At 44.0% G+C, this 18,095-nt stretch overlaps 1 protein-coding gene across 1 annotated transcript in view; it reads right to left on the bottom strand.

The window, feature by feature from the left end:
* BAIAP2L1 (BAR/IMD domain containing adaptor protein 2 like 1) overlaps nucleotides 1-18,095 on the bottom strand; it is an 80,606-nt gene that overhangs the window by 35,001 nt on the left and 27,510 nt on the right. The window contains exons 2-3 of the mRNA XM_080940536.1: nucleotides 16,508-16,583; nucleotides 11,935-12,021 (exon numbers count right to left, since the gene is read on the bottom strand). Of these exons, the coding sequence (XP_080796662.1) occupies nucleotides 11,935-12,021; nucleotides 16,508-16,583 (163 nt within the window). The remainder of the gene's footprint in view (nucleotides 1-11,934; nucleotides 12,022-16,507; nucleotides 16,584-18,095) is intronic.

An 18,095-nucleotide genomic window follows, 5' to 3' on the forward strand; every position in this document is an offset into this window, starting at 1 on the left:
GCTTGGTTGGGTGTGAAGTGGTTATCTTGTGGTTTGGTTTGCATTTCCCAGTATCTTTTTCTGTGTTTCTGCCTTTCCTAACCCAGAGAGTATTCCACATGTATAACAAGGAATCTTCCTGGTGTCCCTACCTGAGCTGTCATCCCTACAGTATGCTGGGAAATGTCTGGAGAAGGCTGGGCCTTGCTTTCTTCATTGCCCCTTTCTGTTCCTGTGCTTGCGCAGTCATTGTCCTTGGTGTGCTCTCAAATGCCTCTCTCCTGTGTGCTAGAACCTGCTTTCCCCTGGCTGACAGTGCTGCCAACAGGTTAAGAAATGTGCAATCATTCATAACAGGGTACAAGAAGCTCTCGTCACCAAGGATGATGACAGTGGCTGAGGCAGAGTTCCTGGGTCCCTGCCACTGATCCTCCAACATGATATGACATTGCTTTGGCCCCAGTCAGTTGGACAACTGAGCACCAGGGTACCTACCCATTTCCTTTTTTAAGAAATTAAAATGCTATTTAATATTCATGTGTGTGTTTATGCACACATGTGTGCAATGTGCCTTAGGAGTACAAAGAGGGGATCAGATCCCCTGGAACTGGAGTTGTAGGTGGCTGTACACTGCTCAGCCTGGGTGCTGGGAACTGAACTTAGGTCTTGTTAACCATGGAATTATCTCTACAGTCCTTTTTCCCTTATCCTGAGTTGCTTGAACACATGATTTTCTTCTAGGAGAAAAAAGATCAATGAACTGTGAAAAATGGGCTGAAACAGGATAATTTTCTGTCTGTGTATGTCCAAATTCAAAGATTCTGAGGATGGGGAAAGTGTGAATAAAAACAGGTATTTCAGAGTCATACGTAGGATGTGCCCAAGGAATCAGGTAGCATTAAATAATAAAAATCTCACAATCTCACCTCTCTGGGGTCTGTCATGATTCAAACATGACATATCTCCCACGAGCGTGTGCATCTGAACACATGGTCCCCTGCGTGGGTGCTGTTTTGGTAGGTTGTGGGACCTTTTGGATAAGGGGCCTAGCGGGCGAATGTTTCTCTGGCGGTGGGTCTGGAAAGGTCTCACTCAGCTCCCTGCTTCCTGCTCCACTAAGATGTGGAGCAAAGTGCCTCAGCCACACTCACCTACCGCTATAAACTCTACCGGGCTTCCTCAAACGATGGACAACGCCTGTGAGCCTCAGAAAACCCTTCCTCCTTTAAGTTGCATGTGTCCATTGTTTTAACACTGTGATAAGGCCTGCTGCCAAGCCTGACAACCCGAGTGATTGATTACCTGGACCCACTTGGGAAGGAGGGCGTTGACTCTTCCAGGCTGCCCTCTGCCTCCTCTCCCACGCCACGGTACATATCTGCACACCCAACCTCAGTCAAATAAGTTTAAAAGGTAATTTTAAAGCCACAAGTTTAAAAAATTGAATTGTCACAATATGCCACATATCTGGGATCTAGTCTACTAACAATGTGACCCGGGCAAGTGACTCTCTTTGAACCTGTTTCCACATCTGTGAAAGGGATAGGATGCTGATGACATACATCTCGTAACTGAGGTCTTTATGAGTGACAGGTGACAGTACAATAAATATGTGAACACGTTGTTACTTCAGTAAAGTGAATAATTTACAACACAGGGCATTTTAAACCCTTAGGACTGTACACATATTTATACCAGTATGACTATTCCAGGAAAAACTCTTGTTTTGTTTTGTTTTTTTAAATATTTCTTTCCTGCCCTGCTCTAAACTGTAATCAGGTAATGAAAATGTTACAGGGCCTATGAGATGACAACCCAAGTCCAGTGATCGGGACCCATATGGGAAGGTGCGAATCAACTATTCCTCTGCCCCCATCACATGGGAAGGTGCGAATCAACTATTCCTCTGCCCCCATCACATGTCATGGCACGTATGTTGTGCTCCCACCCTCATTAAATGAATTAGAAAGGGAATAATCTTTTTCCTAAAAGCTAGGATAGGAGGCTGGCAAGATGGCTCCATCATACAAGCATAAGGACCCGAGTTCAACACCCAAGCACGTCTATAAAAAGCTGGGTGTGGTAGTGGTGGTATGTGTGTAATCCCAGCACTGTGGAGGTGGAGACAGAACCCTAGGGCCTGATGACCAGTCAGTCTAGCTTGTCTCAGAAAAGAAAAAAACTGCTCCAGGGGAACACTGCCTGATCCCGAACAATGAAGTTGAATTCTGGCTTCTAATACACATGTGTGTGCGTGTGTGACACACAGGCTGGAAGAAGCAGTCATATTGTAAATTGTCCCAAAGTAAACACAATGTACCTAATATGAAATATGAAATGGTATCTGAGAAAAACAGAAAATGGAGACTTCACTCACCTGAGTTTGTTTCTGCCTTACGGAGGCTGCGCGGTTAACGCTAGCGTTAATCTGCTGAGTGACAGCAGCAAGATAATCTGACAGCCGTATGAGAAGGCACGTCAGAAAAGTGTGTCTTGTCATGCACGAAAATTAAATTGGCACAACAGGACATAGCCTAGATCTAGTCAACTGGTAGCTATGGGGCAAGTGACTCCTTGACCTATGTCTACCTCTGTGAAAGGGATGTGGCGTTACTGATTACTTCTCATAGAGTTGTCGCAGGGACAGCAGAGTGAGTGTGTATTCAGTGCCTGGCATGTGGCTGGTACTGTCAGGTAAACCGATGAACATCTCACTATTTCTTATTTGCTGTGGGTAATCTCCTTAAAAGGAGCCTAACCTGTAACTAACGATCACATGACTTGGGTTGGCCGGAACTGGTTTGGCTCTGCTGTCCCTGTCACGGACTGCTTTGAATTCTTTTGTTTTATTTACGTCATATGAATGTAATAACCACACTTCTGTAATCAGTACGCATGTCCGAATGATTGTGTGGAGGACAGAGGTTGATGTTGAATGTCTTCCTTTGTCATTGTCCACATCATTGTTGAGACAGGGTCTTACTATGTAGCCCTGGCTGGCCTGGGGCTCACTCACTATGGAGAGCAGGATGGCCTTGAACTCACAGAGCTCCATTTCTGTTTCCTGGGTGCTGAGATTAGAAGTGCTAGGACCACATTCGGCTCCCTGTTTTGAGACATGTCTTTCACTGAGCCAGGAGCTGTCTTCACCTGCTCTCCACACTCCCCAATGCTAGGCTTCCATGCAGATGCTGGAATCCTACTCAGGTCCTTACACCGCACAGTAAGCATTCCACCCGCTGAGCCATACTCCTAGCCTGGCGTAAATATTCCTTCATACCCTTTTCTGTTCTTACTTTTAAGAGTAAAGACTGTCTATCTGAAATCAGTAAGAGAAAACGAACTGGCGCATTGGCACATGCTTGTATTTCCAGCAGGCAGAAGCTGAGACTGTGCGCTTGAGGGAGCTGGGGCTACAGGAGATGACTCGGAAGTCAAGAAAGAAAGGGAAAGGGGTAGAGGAAGGGGGAAATCCATGGAATTTTTTAGGTTACAGAAAGAATATATTTTGTTTTCCACTTAAGAAGTTGGTCTGGAGTCTGGGGAGGTGGTCCGGTGGGTAAAGGTGCCTGCCACAAAGCCTGCCACCCTGGTGCATTGCAGAGACTGAGTCCCTAACCTTTTGAAAGGAGAGAACTGAACTGACTCTTCCAGGTTGACCTCTGTTCCCATACAAGCACTGCCGTATACATGCACACACACAACACACACACACACACACACAGTGTAAAAAGAAATTAAATATTTAACTCAAAATAATGAAACAGCTTTATTAAATTGGAACAGAATAACACTGCCTAAATTTATATAATGGTAAGATAGCAAAAAAAAAAAAAAAAAAAATCAAAGCATGTTTATAAATTCCCAGAAGAAAGGCTGTTTTTTTTTTTTTTTTAAATAAATAAATAAATGCAAACAACTTTTTTTTCCTGCTTAAATAATCAAAAAAAGTGATTCAGAAGCTCTTTGAAATATTTTTCTAAAACATTTTCTCCTGGCTGTTTTCTGTTTCAACTTTTCAGTACTTCCTAAGTTTAAAAAACTTAAGTTTTGCTTGCTTTAGAGCCAAGCCCAACTTCTCACACTGAGCTTCTTCTCTATGTGCTGGACGGGGGTCAGCATGATGCCAACTTGAGCTGTGGACATGGCATGAAGTTTTATGTGTGTGACTACAGGTCACACCCTGGCAGCCTGTGGCCATGAATTTGGCCCTGTGAGTTATTTAACAGTTAAACACAATGGATTAGACCATTTTATCTGCCGAACCCTGTTTATAGCACTGCACAGCTCTGAGTCTATTAATCCCAACAAGACCAAGGGGTAAAGGACTGAGTTCCTTAGAGTGCTGTGGTTGTTGGGGTCATGTTGATAATGTCTGTTAAGCCCCCACACTCAGCCAGAAACAAGTTTTTCCTATCAAACTCTAACAAGATCACTCATGTTTAATCACTTACATGATATTAAGAATTTTGTTGTTGTTGTTTGAGACAAGTTTCAAGTGGTTGGCCCAGGCTGACCTGAAGACTCATCATGTAGCTAAGAATGACCTTGAGTATATGATCTTCCTACCTAGCCACAACCCCACAACCCACCAGAGTGCTGGCATTATAGGCGTGTGCCCAGGCTGGCCTCAAACTTGTGGCCTTTAAACTTGTGCTCCTTCTGCCTTAGTCTTTTGAGTACTTAGGTGGTGGGTTCCACCATACCAGTTGACTTCTCTTGTCAAAGATGCTTTAGGGTAAACCAAGTGTGGTGGCACATACCTGGGTTACATAGAGTGACCTTGTCTCAAATCAAACAAGAACAATTTCTCAAGAATAATTTAACAGTGCTTGATGGCTTCTCAGATAACTTTATATATGGACCTAAAACCCCTTTTCTGTGCTTTACCAAACTGTCACATCCCTTCTAAGTTTAGATCTTAGACGTGTATGAAAAAGGTGGAGAATGCAGACCAGTGGTGCCTGACATACGCAAAGCTGTGGGTTTAATTCCCAATGTAAGGAGCAAGGTAGGAAAAGGCAAACTCAAATTCCTCTGTTATCATGTTCACACATACCCAGAAAGCAGTCTCACCAGATGACAACTGCGTGGCCTCAAACTAAATTCTGACACTGTCTATCTGAAGATGGTGATAGATCCTGCTGGCAAAGAGCTCAGTCTCACAAGGTTGTTCCTACTCACATCTGGTAGAAAATAGATCATGACTTACTTTCACCAGTCAGCTGTAAGCTGGGGTTCTCACCTTGTCCTTCATGGGTTTGGCTAAGGGAATCTTTTAGAATAGGTAACCATTACTGGTTCATTAGAAAGGACTCCGGATGGTGTCCTGGGTGATGGTGGCACATGCTTTTAATCCTAGTGCTCTGGAGGCACAGGCCTGTGGATTTCTGACTTCAAGAGCAGCCTGGTCTACAAATCGAGTTCTAGGACAGCCAGGGGTACATACAGAGAAACTGCCTTGAAAAACAACAAACAACAAACAAAACCCCAAACAAAAACCAGAAAGAGAGAGGACAGAAGGAAGGGAGGAAGGAAGAAAGGGAGGACAGAGACTCTAGAGGGCTATTTAGAGTCTGGAGGCATGGGGACAGGCTTCCATTCTCTCCCTGTGCACTATGTTCCATGAACCAATGAGTATTCACAGAAGCGTCTAAAAGCCATGACTGGTTTACCCACTCGCTGGCAAACAGCCCCATCCTGAGCCTCAGGTGCCCAATTGTCAGTCAGTCCCTCGGCATACAAAGACTTACCCCTCCAGAGCCAACGTATCAAAGGTTAGCAGCTCTGTGCTAGTGATCTGGACAGAGATCAAGAATACACTTCACAGCCTCTAATGTTCTACCCTTTGTGGTTGTGGTGTTGCAAGATGTCTTAAGGAGTTTCTTTCATGTGAAAGGATTTTGCTGGCATCATTTTCTCAGAAACATCTTCATCCTTTCATCACAACCACTTCCTTCAATTATGCCAATAAATCTGGACTCCCTTTAGTTCCTGTGGTTGCATATGCAGAGTCTGCTGAATGTGAGCAAGGCAACTGTCTCAGTCAGCTACGCTTATCAATTCCTTTGGCCTTCTGTTATAGGCTACTGTTTTTCAGTTTTCTATTTTAATCTCGCTCTCTTTTCGCATGCACTCACATGTGTGCATGAGTGTGCACCTGCATGGTGATGCTGTCCTCTTGCTCCAGGCTCCCAAGTGACTATGGGTGTGTGTCACCATAACTGGATAATATGAGAATTTTAACAATTTTTTCCCTACTGCAAGGTAGGGGATGGAACCTAGGACTTCAAGCATGCTAGGCCAGGGTTAATTTAATTAACCACTAAATTCATTCCCAACCCAAACTTTTGTTTTGTTTTGCTTTTTAAGATAGGATTTTTCTGTGGAGCCCTGTATGTCCTGGAACTTGCCCTGTAGACCAGGCTGGCTTTGAACTCAGAGAGATCCACCTTCTTAAAAGTCCCACAGCAATTACAATTTTCTTCACTGAATATTAAGATGACAGTTGGTTTCAACTACACAGTTATTATTCTGGTATTATTACCATGTGAAGCAATTAACATGTTTAAAGTGGACGTTTTAATTACGCCAGCTCCGAAATAGAAAAAGAACAACAGAAGAAAAGGAATGGAAAACAAACCAAAGAAATGATAGAGAATGGAATGACTGACGAAAACCAAGCGTCGCTGTAGAAAATGTGTGTTCTTACAGACCCACATCACCTACTTTGTGAGTGAAAGAATGTCTAGGAAGGATACCAGTAGTATTTGCTAATTTCCCAAATGTCGGTGAAGTGGAGACTAGAGGCATCTTTATAGTCTTTTGATATTTTAGAAGCTGGGAGGCACATTATCTCATTTCCTCTTCAAACAGCCTACAAGTCAGTCGTGACCTTCACCTCCTTTAAGCAAGCCCAACCCACTCACAAAAGCCAAGTGTTGCCCAAGCTCTGCTGTACCCAGCAAACAGACACCACCTCCTCTGTGGAAGTCTCTCCAGTGACAGGCAGCCTGTCTCGGGGTGGTCAGCAGTTGCCTGGCTCCACTGTCCTGGGCTAGAGCTTGATGGAAGGAAGACAGGTAGACCTGCCCACCTCCACAGGGATCTTAGGCTTCTTAAATCTTGCTTTGTCCTGATTGGTTATCACTTCCCTCTGCAAAGGAGGTAATTACTGTTTGTTCTTAAGCCTAGCAGCCACCCCTAAGGGAACTGGGAACCTACAGAACAACACTGCCCAGGAATGAATGGAATGAGTAAGGATCTCAGGGGGTGGGGGAGGGGTGATGGTGGGGGGAGGGGAGCATTCCCCACACATTCTCAGTGAGGGTTTAATGAGACTCAAATGTGGGTGGACAGTTAAGACCCCGTGTGCATGTGCATTTATGTGACTTATCTGTATTTTCATATCACTAACTTTTTGAATCCTGCTGTTAGCAGACATTTGAGGGAAACCATCGTCTTCAAGGGGAACTGATCTCCGCCAAATACACTGGCCAGGCGTGCCCTGCCAGTAGTATCAACTTTAATAATTTTTTCTTTTTTTAATTTTAAAATTACATAAAAATTTGGGAGGCTGGGTTATGGGCAGTACTGTCGATGGTGTGTTTGCATGTGGTGGTCAAAAGGCAATGTCTAGGAACTGGCTCTCTTTCTACCATGTGAGTTCCAGGGAGCAAACTCAGGTCCTCAGGCTTGATGGCCAGTACATCTTGCCAGCCTAACCTCGAACTCAGGCTCTGAGTGCTGGGATCACAGGCTTGGCTTCATCCCCTTCCTGAGAAGGCCCTTACGGTTGAGGCTTCAGAGGCTCCTTGGCTGGCTCTTTCTACTCCCCCTTGCCTCAGTGACAGTGCAAAGGTCAGGAAATCAGATTCTAAAGTCAGACTACCCACTGAGTGATCTGAGACAAGCTGCCTTGTCTGTGTGAGATAGAAGGCACCTGTGCCCACCACTCAGGCCTACCGTGAGAACTACCTGGTAACTATGTGAAATGCTGGGCATGGGCCCAGCTCACAGCAAGTATTTAGGCTATTTTATAGAATGAGGGAGACAGTGGCTAGACAAAAGCGGGCAGTGTCTAATGGCACTTACTAGAAGAGACTGTACAGGTACACGGTGAGGTAAGTATGACACAGTCATAGCCTGATTTCTCTCTAGTGCCCTAATTTCCAATCACAAGGCTGTAGGAATCACACAGGAAAGCAGCCGCTGAGCAGAGGAAGGAAGCCAACCCAGGTCAGGAGATATCAAAGGTGAGCAATAAAACTCAGTGGGTGGAAGAAACAAAAAGTCCCCACTGCTGCTTTCTTTGTGCTTAGATTCTTGTCACTAAACAGGACTGGACAGGGAAGGACAGCTGCAGCCATCTGAAAAAAAAAGTGCAGTGGACCCGTGGGAACAGGTGACAAGGTCTGATATATACAAATGCTGGGCAAATGCATACCAGCTCATGTAGGGGGTGGGGAAGCCGCTCCAATCAGAGACGCATGCAAAAATGCAGAAGCACCACAAATGTCTGCAGGGAACATTTGTGTGATGTCCCGCCCTTCACCCAAAACCATTGAAAACAGATCATTAATGCCAGAGATGCCTGATACTAGGGCTGTGTCCTAACAGCTGTTCCTCCTCCTCTGCAGTCCTTGGCTGGCCACACCAAGGAATCTTTTCTGACAGCTGGGCACGGACCAGATGACCTAACCTGGGTTATGGAGCATAGAGAGGAGGTGTTTCTAGAGCTTCTGGGCAATGGTTCCTCTACAACAGGACACACCTGGGAAGACATTTTACTCCTTGTATTTGGGGACAATGAGGAGATAAATGTGGTCATCAGACTGGCATGAGGAAATGTGTGTGAAGACAAGAAAAGATGGAGTCTGAATCCTTGGTGAGGACTGACTCAGCAGGCTTTACATGGAACAATAAACGTGCCTATTGCTTAAAGCACTGTAAGCTGGACATCTTGTTACATTTAAGCAGAAGTGTACTAAATTATCCACAGAGCAGCAGATGAACAGATGCCAGGTGAGATTGCCCAAATGGAAACTTTCTATAGCTAAGAATCCACTCCATCTTTACCAACAGATTCAAAAGACACACTGAATAAAGAATTTGACATGATTCACGGTCTTACTGCCGGTATACTGTAGTCTGTGTGCCGGGATGGAAATCAGAGCTCTTTGTGTGTTAGCCAAGTAGTGTACCCCTGAGCTGTACCGTCCTTCATTTAAAGGTTTTTCTAATGCGTTAATAAAATGTGTGTGCAGACCACAGGACAACTTTTAGGGAGTCAGTTCTCTCCTTCTACCAATGGGTCCCTGGAAGTGAACTCAGGCTGTCAGCCAGCAGCAAGCACATTTACTGCTACGCCATTTTACTAGCCCCAGTCTTTCTATGGTCCAGGCTGACGGTAAGATTCTTCTGCTTTGGTTTCCAAAGGGTTGGAATTACAAGCATGTGCCATCATGTTGCCTTTGGCTAGGGTAATCTGGAAGGAATGAACTCCAATGAAGAGAATGCACCACAGGCTAGCCCACTATACCACCTAGTTGGGGCATTTTCTTCACTGACAATGTGGGAGGGCCCAACTGCAGGTGGAGTCATCTCTGTGCTGGTGGTCTCCGGTGAAAAGAAATGAGGCTGAGCAGCCATGAGGAGCCAGGCAGTAAGCACTGTGCCAACTCCTGCCTCCAGTACCTGCCTTGTTTGAGTTTCTGCCCTGACTGCCTTTGATAATGAACTGGTATGGAAGTGTGAGCAAAATGCATTCTTTCCTCCACAAGTTGCTTTTGGCCATGGTGTTTTATCACAGAACTAGAAACCAAACTGAGACAGGCTTAAATAAACTTTATGTTTCATAAGGTTATGAGTACCAGTATATCCAAAGCCACACAAAGTATTAGAAAAGGAAGGAAATACAATCTACCTTTGGTTTTTTTCCTTCCTTGTAGGAGGTGTATGGGTACCTGTGAACACGTATGCATGTCTGTGGAGGTCACAGGTCGATGTCAGATGTCTTTATTAATAAACTAGCTTTCCCGCCTCCTTTTTGAGACACTGTCTCTCACAGAATCTGGAGTTCACTTATTCAGGAGATTATCTGATCACTGAGGCCCAGAGACTCGTGTCTCTGCCTCTGGTGGTGGGACTGTAGGCATGTGCTACCACACTCTGCTTTTACATGAGGGCTAGTGATCCGAACTCTGGTCCTCATGCTGGTGCCAAGTACTTCTTCACATTTCTCCAGCCCGGTTTTCTCTTCCTTCTTCCTCTTCTACTTTAAAAAGATATGTGACTTGACTGCTATTCCCCCATCTGGATTAAGTCTTAAGTAGATTTAGTAGGGTATTTTAAACAGTACCAAAAGAAAAACTATGAAAGTCAAAAGAAGTTATTATTAAGACCCCCAAAGCAAGGCTTACTGAGTGAACTTTTTAACCTAGAGAAAACACTGTAAACGGGTAAACAAACTAGTAAGTCAATGTGTAAAAACCTCTAAGACAGTGGACATAAGCAAATGGACAAATGGGAACAAAGTGAAACTCGGAAGGAGCTTCACTGCACTACTCTGCACAGAGGGAGCCTTCATCTTCCCAATATACTTTCCGCACTGAAACGGGAGTGTCAGGGCGGTGTTTATAACAACACTGTTGCTGTGGAAACAGTTGATTCAATGTTACCAACTTGCAGCTGAATAAAGTAAGGTGTGGAACAGAAGTCCTATTTAAACAGTGGCAAGACCCATAAAACATTAAAACGGAGAGCTGAATGGCCTGAGTCAGAGTGCCATATGTGCTAATGAGAGGGCCAGACCTTTCCCCCTGATGCCTGGCACAATGGGATGTTTCTTCTTAATTAAATCTTATTTTTGGAACCCTGTTATCAGCTTAGCTGCTTCCAGAACCCCAAATGTCTAAAATATTACTACCTGCTACATGAGGCTGGCGACATGTCATTAAACCCATGGTGCTTCAGAGCTGCATCTGGTCATCCTGACACTGGGAAAACCCCACAGAGCACGAGCTGGGTTTTCAAACACCATATGCAATCGATTCCATTAAACTCGACAGTGTTGCTAGAGCTCATATGACATCACTGCAGATATACAGTGTCTATTGTAAGTTGCTTCACCACTGTTTTAGGCATAAAGCATCCAGAGAACACGAACCCAACCTGTCCCGCCCCCTGCCACCAGCATCAAGCCTTTAACTTGTTCCAGCCTTTGAACGTGGTCAGTGAGTTTCTCAGACTACTGGACACTGAGTAGAGATGGATATGTCATTCTTTAAACACACACTCTTCACTGTGTTTTCAGAATCCTTAAAGCAGAATTCTTAGCGTCCACACAATAAAACATAGTCCACAAACTTTAAAGATGAGAGTGGCCTGTGGGTCTATTAGCAAAGTGGCCCTGCCCTGCAGGAGATGACCGCAGCGCAGTGGCATAGCTCTGTAAATAGAAGCCCAGCTTCCCTTGGCTGTGCCGGGGGCTGCCCAGGGTGTGGCTATCCTCCTTGCCTGCACAGGGGATCCATTCATACCAGCAAAACCGGAAAAATCACAACCAAAGGCAACTGTGGAAGCAGTGGGAGCCAAGGGTATACAGCAGCAGGAGTCAAGGAGTCATTTTCCACAAGGTGAGTCATCACAAGAACTTGGCCTTTCTCACCCACCTTGGTTCAAAATGTAGGTCACAGTTCTCCAAGCTAGAACTTCAGAGATCTGAGGTGACAGGCCAGAAACCAGGCAGCAGAGGCAGGAGCAGAGTTCCTAAGAGGTCTGGGAAGGGGCCTCCACCTTGCTCCTGAGCCCCAGACTGCCTTCCAAAAAACTCTATTTTCATGTGCAAAAGTGAACTCAAACTACAGTGTCCAACGTTGTGTTCTTGATGGAGTCACCTGACATAATCTCCTAGGACAGCAGCTAGGTTTCTGTAGAAATGGATGGTCAGCTTACCCAGCTCTGTTGACACAGGAGACCCGGTGGCAATTTCACCAATCTTGGCTACTCCATCATAGTAGGCTTTTCCTGCCAGGATCATAGCTAGACAGGAATGTGATGCATAAAAATCATTACTCAGACAAGGAAAGGAGGGACTGAGACAGGTTCAACATCCCAGTGTGCCCCTGGCTACAGGAAGTTCTAGAGCAGACTGTTTCAGTGACATTCACCAGGCCCTCCTGCTCCTAGTTCCAGGGCATGTGTTCCTGATACCAGACGGTCACAGGGAGCAGATCGGCCACGTCATTACTCAAAGACTTTGGGTGCTGTGGCCTAGGAACCTGTTTCATAGATGCACACTTAATTTTTCTATTAAACAAAGAAAGCTGGGTGGTGGTGGCTAGCATATGCCTTTAATGCCAGCACTCCAGAGGCAGAGGTAAAAGCAGACAGATCTGAGTTCAAGGTAAGCCTGGTCTATAGATCAGGACAGCAAGGGCCACACAAGAGAAACCTCGTTTCAATAAAACACAACCCAGGTCTGGTGGTGTAGGCCTATAAATCTTAGCTACTCAATAGCCTGAGACAGGAGGAATTGGGCTACAGTGTGAGTTCAAGGCTAGCCAGGGGAGCTTGATGGAGCTCAGGCTAAGGCTATGAAGAATCCCCTGGTGAGGGGCTGAGGGCAGGACTCACTGCAGACTGCTTGCCTAGCAAGCACTATATCCCCAGTACTGGAAAAAAGACAATCTGAGTCATAATCAATCAACATATTGGTTACTGAGGTTAAAAAAAAATTCTATTAAGTTTGAAATACATTAGCATTCTGAAAATTACAAACTTACTCAAAAAAAAAAAAAAAAAAAAAAAAAAAAAGAAAGAAAGAAAAGAAAAGAAAACCTGAATTTTCTCCTTCCTTGTCTTTCCAGCAGAAACAAGTAAAGGTTTTATTGCAAAAGAAGCTAGGTCTCATCATCCTAAAATATTTATTTCTATAATTAAAAAATATTTTTCAATGGAGAGATGGTTCAGCAGTTAAAAAACTCAGGTTGGTCCTCTGCACAACCAGCAAGTGTTCCTAACTGCTGAGCCATGTCTCCAAACCCTATTCGTATTTTTCTCACATGCTTAGGAAGCACTCTACCTCCGAGCTACATCCCATACCTCAAAGGTGGACCTTTAAGGGAAAGTATAGAAAAAGACCAGAGAACTTACTATGTATAGGGGTAGCTGAAGGCATTACAGGCCAAATTCCTGCCCCTGTAATTTTATTGTCTTCAGCATTTACTATAGAGTTTTTAAGAACTATAAATGCAATGTTCTGCTATCCTAGTGCTTTGTAAGATGGAAAAGAACTCACAGGACACTTAATCAGACAGCATTCATAGAGGCTTTCCCGGTCACTTAGCTAACCTACCCAGCATTGTCAGGACAAGGGAAGGTAATGTTATCAGCTCCTTTTGCTACAGGGAGTGGAGCAGAGACATTTCAGACTGTCCCCAAGGTCAGTGTGAGTCAGCCACAGTGTACACATCTCCTGCTGAGGTACTTCACTTCCTCAGCTCTAAATCATAGTGCTTTAGCTGGAACTAAAGAAAAAGCAACTCCACCTAAAAACCAGTGTGCTGCCAGCAAACTGTCAGCTCAATAGAGGGTGTTCCAATGGAAGGCTTAAACTGTAAAGTACCGATAAACTGAAGGGCGCATTAGGATTGCACAACAGTTAAAATGTCTGGTTTACACCCACATTAAATTCGGATTTTTGAAAAGTTAACTGTTGACTTATATTTAAAACCATGTAACCTCAGTCTTTCAAAATAGCTTTGCTTTTATAGTAAAGCTAAATTAACTTTAAAACTATACAACGGATCCAGAACTAATAAAAAAAGAAAACAGTATTTTGATAACTTTGCCCTGCTTTGTGAGAGTTTCTGTTTCTTACTGTTTAAGGAAACCTATGAAATTCTATTTTACTGATTGGTTAATAATCTCCTCAATCTAGAGCCGTCTACATACATACCTCTATGGATAAGCTTTAGTTGATTTTGAGATAGGGTCTCATATAAAGCTCAGGCTGTCCTGGGGCACTCTATGGAGACCAGGCTGGCTTGGAACTCACATAGCTCCTCCTGCCTTGGGCACTCAAGTGGTTGGATTAAAGGCTAATGATTTTCTTGAAGGGTTTCACTGGATTCCTATTCTGCTAACGCCTGCATGGTTCTCCCACAAATCCATATTCCACATGCTCATGAGAGACTTTCATAACAGTTTCAGTGAACTGCACCCTTAAGATTTCAAGTCGGTGGTTCCCTGAGACCAGTCATAGAACTTGCTTTGGCCAGTGCAGTACCAGCAAGCATGGCTTGCGCTGGAACCTAGTAATGCTAGGCCATTAAGTGACGCTATAGTAAGGCCCAGTGGGGTCTTGATGGAGAAAGGTCACCTGAGGACAGACTGTGTGAAGCAGAGTGAGCCCTGAGCTGCAGAGAGCTATCATGCCTTACAGGGGAAACAGAAGGTGGTGTCTTAAGCCTTCAAGTCTGTGAGAAGCTGCAGCATTTTGTGTAATAGTACAACAGCTGGTGCCACAGTGCAACACGTAGCCAAGCTGGCATTGTCTGGTCCCACTTGTTCAAAGCTTCTCCCCAGGTTAGTGTGGTGCCCAGGGCTCACCTTTTCTGCTTGAAGCAGTGTCTGTGCTAATATCCCTTATCTGTTAGCTTGAGCTCTTGCACAGTCTCTTGCTGCTCCAGTCCACACCAATCACTATAGCTCAGATCCCTGTGACAATCAATGATCTATATTTCTTTGTCAGCCATTCATCCACATGGTAATCTGTTGACTGCACTTCTCATCTTTGTTGACTGACTTCCTCATCTTTACTCCCAAATTCTTACCGAGGGCTTTACAAATGTAGCTAACATTATCAGTGGCTTCACTAAAACTATGTCCAGATGACCTGCAGAAGTTCTGGGAATATTTATGAAGTACAGAGTCATGTCTAGGAGGTGGTAAAGTAGTAAGAACCCTCAGGGGAGAAGCTGTGTTAACAGGAGGCTAAGCTGCAAGTATCACTCTTAGTATATGAGTGCCTCAGAATGTAGTTCAGGCTACACAGGGGGAAACGTTCTACAGGTTATAGTGATATTTCCCCATGAGGACTAGAGACAGCAGTGGCTTTGTGGCCCAGTGATTAAGCAATCACGGAGGGAGAGCTACAAGGCTGGCCTCTTGCTCTCCAAGAAGAAAAGGTGCCTGTGACTGTCAAGGGCACTGCTGGGCAGAGAAGCAAGTCCCCTCACCTGCTATATTTCCTGGTACTGAAAGCTGCAGGTGAAATTGTACAGCCATGGACTCTACTTTCCCAGTGACTGCAACTACCATGTTCCTTGTCATCCATAGCTTAGGGCCCAAACAGTGCACTGTCTTGCCTAGGCCATGTTATGGGGTGGTTATCAATGCATTCTAATAGCATTCAGTTTTAGTAGGAGTACATGCAGGAGTGCTTCTCAGTGAAAACCTTTTCAAGATAGCTAGCAACCTGGGTCCCAAAAGACAGGCAAATGCCAATGGTTGAATTTATTTATTTATTTTTGTTGGGGATTGAAATTCAGACCTCATTAATGTTAGACAAGAACTTCTCCAGCCTGTACACAACAGGCACACCTAGCTAGGTGGATGCTTGCCTGAAGTCTCCCCCCTCCCTTTTCCCATTTCTCTATTCTTACTATCTTTCCTCTCTTGCTCTCACTGTCTCTGAGAAAAGTTCATGCAACGTTGCACAAGCTAGCATAGAACTTGTAACCCTTCTACGGCAGATTCCCAAATTGCTGGGATTGTAGATTTATGCCACCAGCCTGGCTTCACATTCGGTTTCAATGAAGTGTTTACCTTTATCGTAGATGTTCTTTCACTAAGATTTAAAATATTATTTCTCATGTTATTACGAACATGATACATCAGCAAAGTGTTAGAGTGGCTCACATTTGTAATCCTGGCACTTGGAGGGTGGGAAGAGACTCTGAGTTCAAAGCTGGCTAGCCTGCCTCAAAATAAAACAAAAAAAAAAAATAATCTAACTAAAGGCAAGATATTCTTCTATAGATAGTTAAGTGAATGATTCTCATGTATTGCTGTTTGGTTTTCTTCTCTGTGTAGCCCTGGCTGGTCTGGATCTTACTATGTAGACCAGGCTGGCCTTGAACTCACAGAAATCCACCTGCCTCTGCCTTCTGAGTGCTGCAATTAGAGGCAATGTGCCATCACATCTAGCCATATTCAAATGTTTTAAGTATACATATGAATTATTAGTTCACAAAAATTTGTTTAAAAATTTTAAAAGTTCGTGAAAATGATATAAAAGCCTAAGTCTGTGTAATCAGAAAGCACAACTTGGAAGTTAGAACATGTCGCCTGTGGTGCCTCACTATTATCAAGTGCTCACGTCAGACGCACCAGGACCATCCTGCACCGCTGCTTACTTAAAATTTCCATTTATAGGTATTCTTAAATGCAATGTTAAGTATTAAAGATAAATAAGATTTCATATGTGCTTTATAGTAATCAATTAAGAAAAATCAAGACTTACCATTCACTGCTTTTTCGTAATTTTTTCCTAGGTTTATTAAGTTTCGTAGTCCAGGATTGAACTGCTCCATAACATTCTGACAAACAAACACACAAAAACAAACAAATTAATAAACAAAAGAGGGAGGATATCAACATTCTGTCACCGTGAGATCTAAAATTCCTAGATAGCCTATTTATAGGTAACAAAGACTCAAATGCTTGCTTATATATTATTTATTTATTATTTATTTCTTTAGACAGGGTCTCAGGCCCAGACTGGCCAGCTATGGATATGAAGATGGCCTTGAACTTCTGACCCTCTGCTTTCACTTCCCAAGTGCTGGAATAATAGGTGTGTATTGTCACCATGTGTGGTTCACACAATTTTGGGGATCAAACTTAGGACTTCATGTATGCTGAGTCAAGTCCTCAGCCCATAAAAAATGCAGATGTAAAAACCCAATAACCTTGATTGTCTGACCTAATGAACAGGCAGCAAGGTGGATATAACCCGGCAGTTTTCAGTTACCCAAGGGCTGCCTAAAATCTGCTAGAAATGGAGCAAGCAGGAGCCATTTACATCCCTCCCAGGCCCCATGAGGAATGTGAGCCTGGAAGCCAAAGAACTCTCTGTGGTACCTGTAGATTGTTCGTGGCTGTCACTCTAGCATTAGGAAAGTCTGCTTAAGCAGCTACCTCAACTTAATTTATAATTAAAGGTAATGTTTTGGCTATCAAGTATTTAGAAACTTCAGGGCAATCTTGCTTTCATTTTGCCTGAACCTGTACAGTACAGATAACAAGGATTATTCCCAGGGTGCTGGCGTTATAACTAAGAACACATCAACATGGTGACTATAGATGTCTGCTGCATGATGACCAACAAGGTGCCTCATACTCATCGTTCTAAATGGACCACTCAGGTCTCTCTACCTGTTTTTCCACGTATGTATTTGTAGATGGCCACATGATAAAGGATGGGAAACGAGCCAACATTCAATGCATCAGATGCTTTACACACATCCTTCATAGGAAAAAGAGGCTCTCTGTTAGTAACTGGGAATAGAGGATGAATGACAAAATACAGTTTTGCAATTACTCCAAAGACCCTTCCAATCACGTGCTTTCCCTCCCTTTTAGTACCACCAGTTTGACTATTCAGTTTCAATTTTAGAGAGTAACTTTTGGATGCCAATTAAAATTCAGGAGGACCCCCTTCTCTCTGATACCCCATCTTTCCTATGTGATTGACCCCTTTGTCAGTTAACAGTATTCATTTTGACTGTAAATATTGGTTACTACAATTCAAAGAATGTACTTAAGATCACATTTCCTTTCTTAGTAAAGCCTTTTTGTTCTTCCTGGAATTAATGTTTGGTTTGCCCTTTTCCCCCTTGCTTCTACGTGTCTACCTTAAGTCCTTTCCCATGCAGCGTCAGATCAAGCACAGGTTTATTTCTCACTTTCCCTTGCAAAGGCTCTGTCCTCTCTCTCAGCCCCACCGAAGGCTGCCAGGCTGCTGCCCGTGCGTGCTCCCAGCTGTCTGTCTGTCTGTCTGAGAGCTCCCATTCTCACCGTCCACTTTCTTCCCTCTGCTGGAGATGAGT

Source organism: Micromys minutus, assembly GCF_963924665.1.
Source record: "Micromys minutus genome assembly, chromosome: 29".
Taxonomy (NCBI): domain Eukaryota; kingdom Metazoa; phylum Chordata; class Mammalia; order Rodentia; family Muridae; genus Micromys; species Micromys minutus.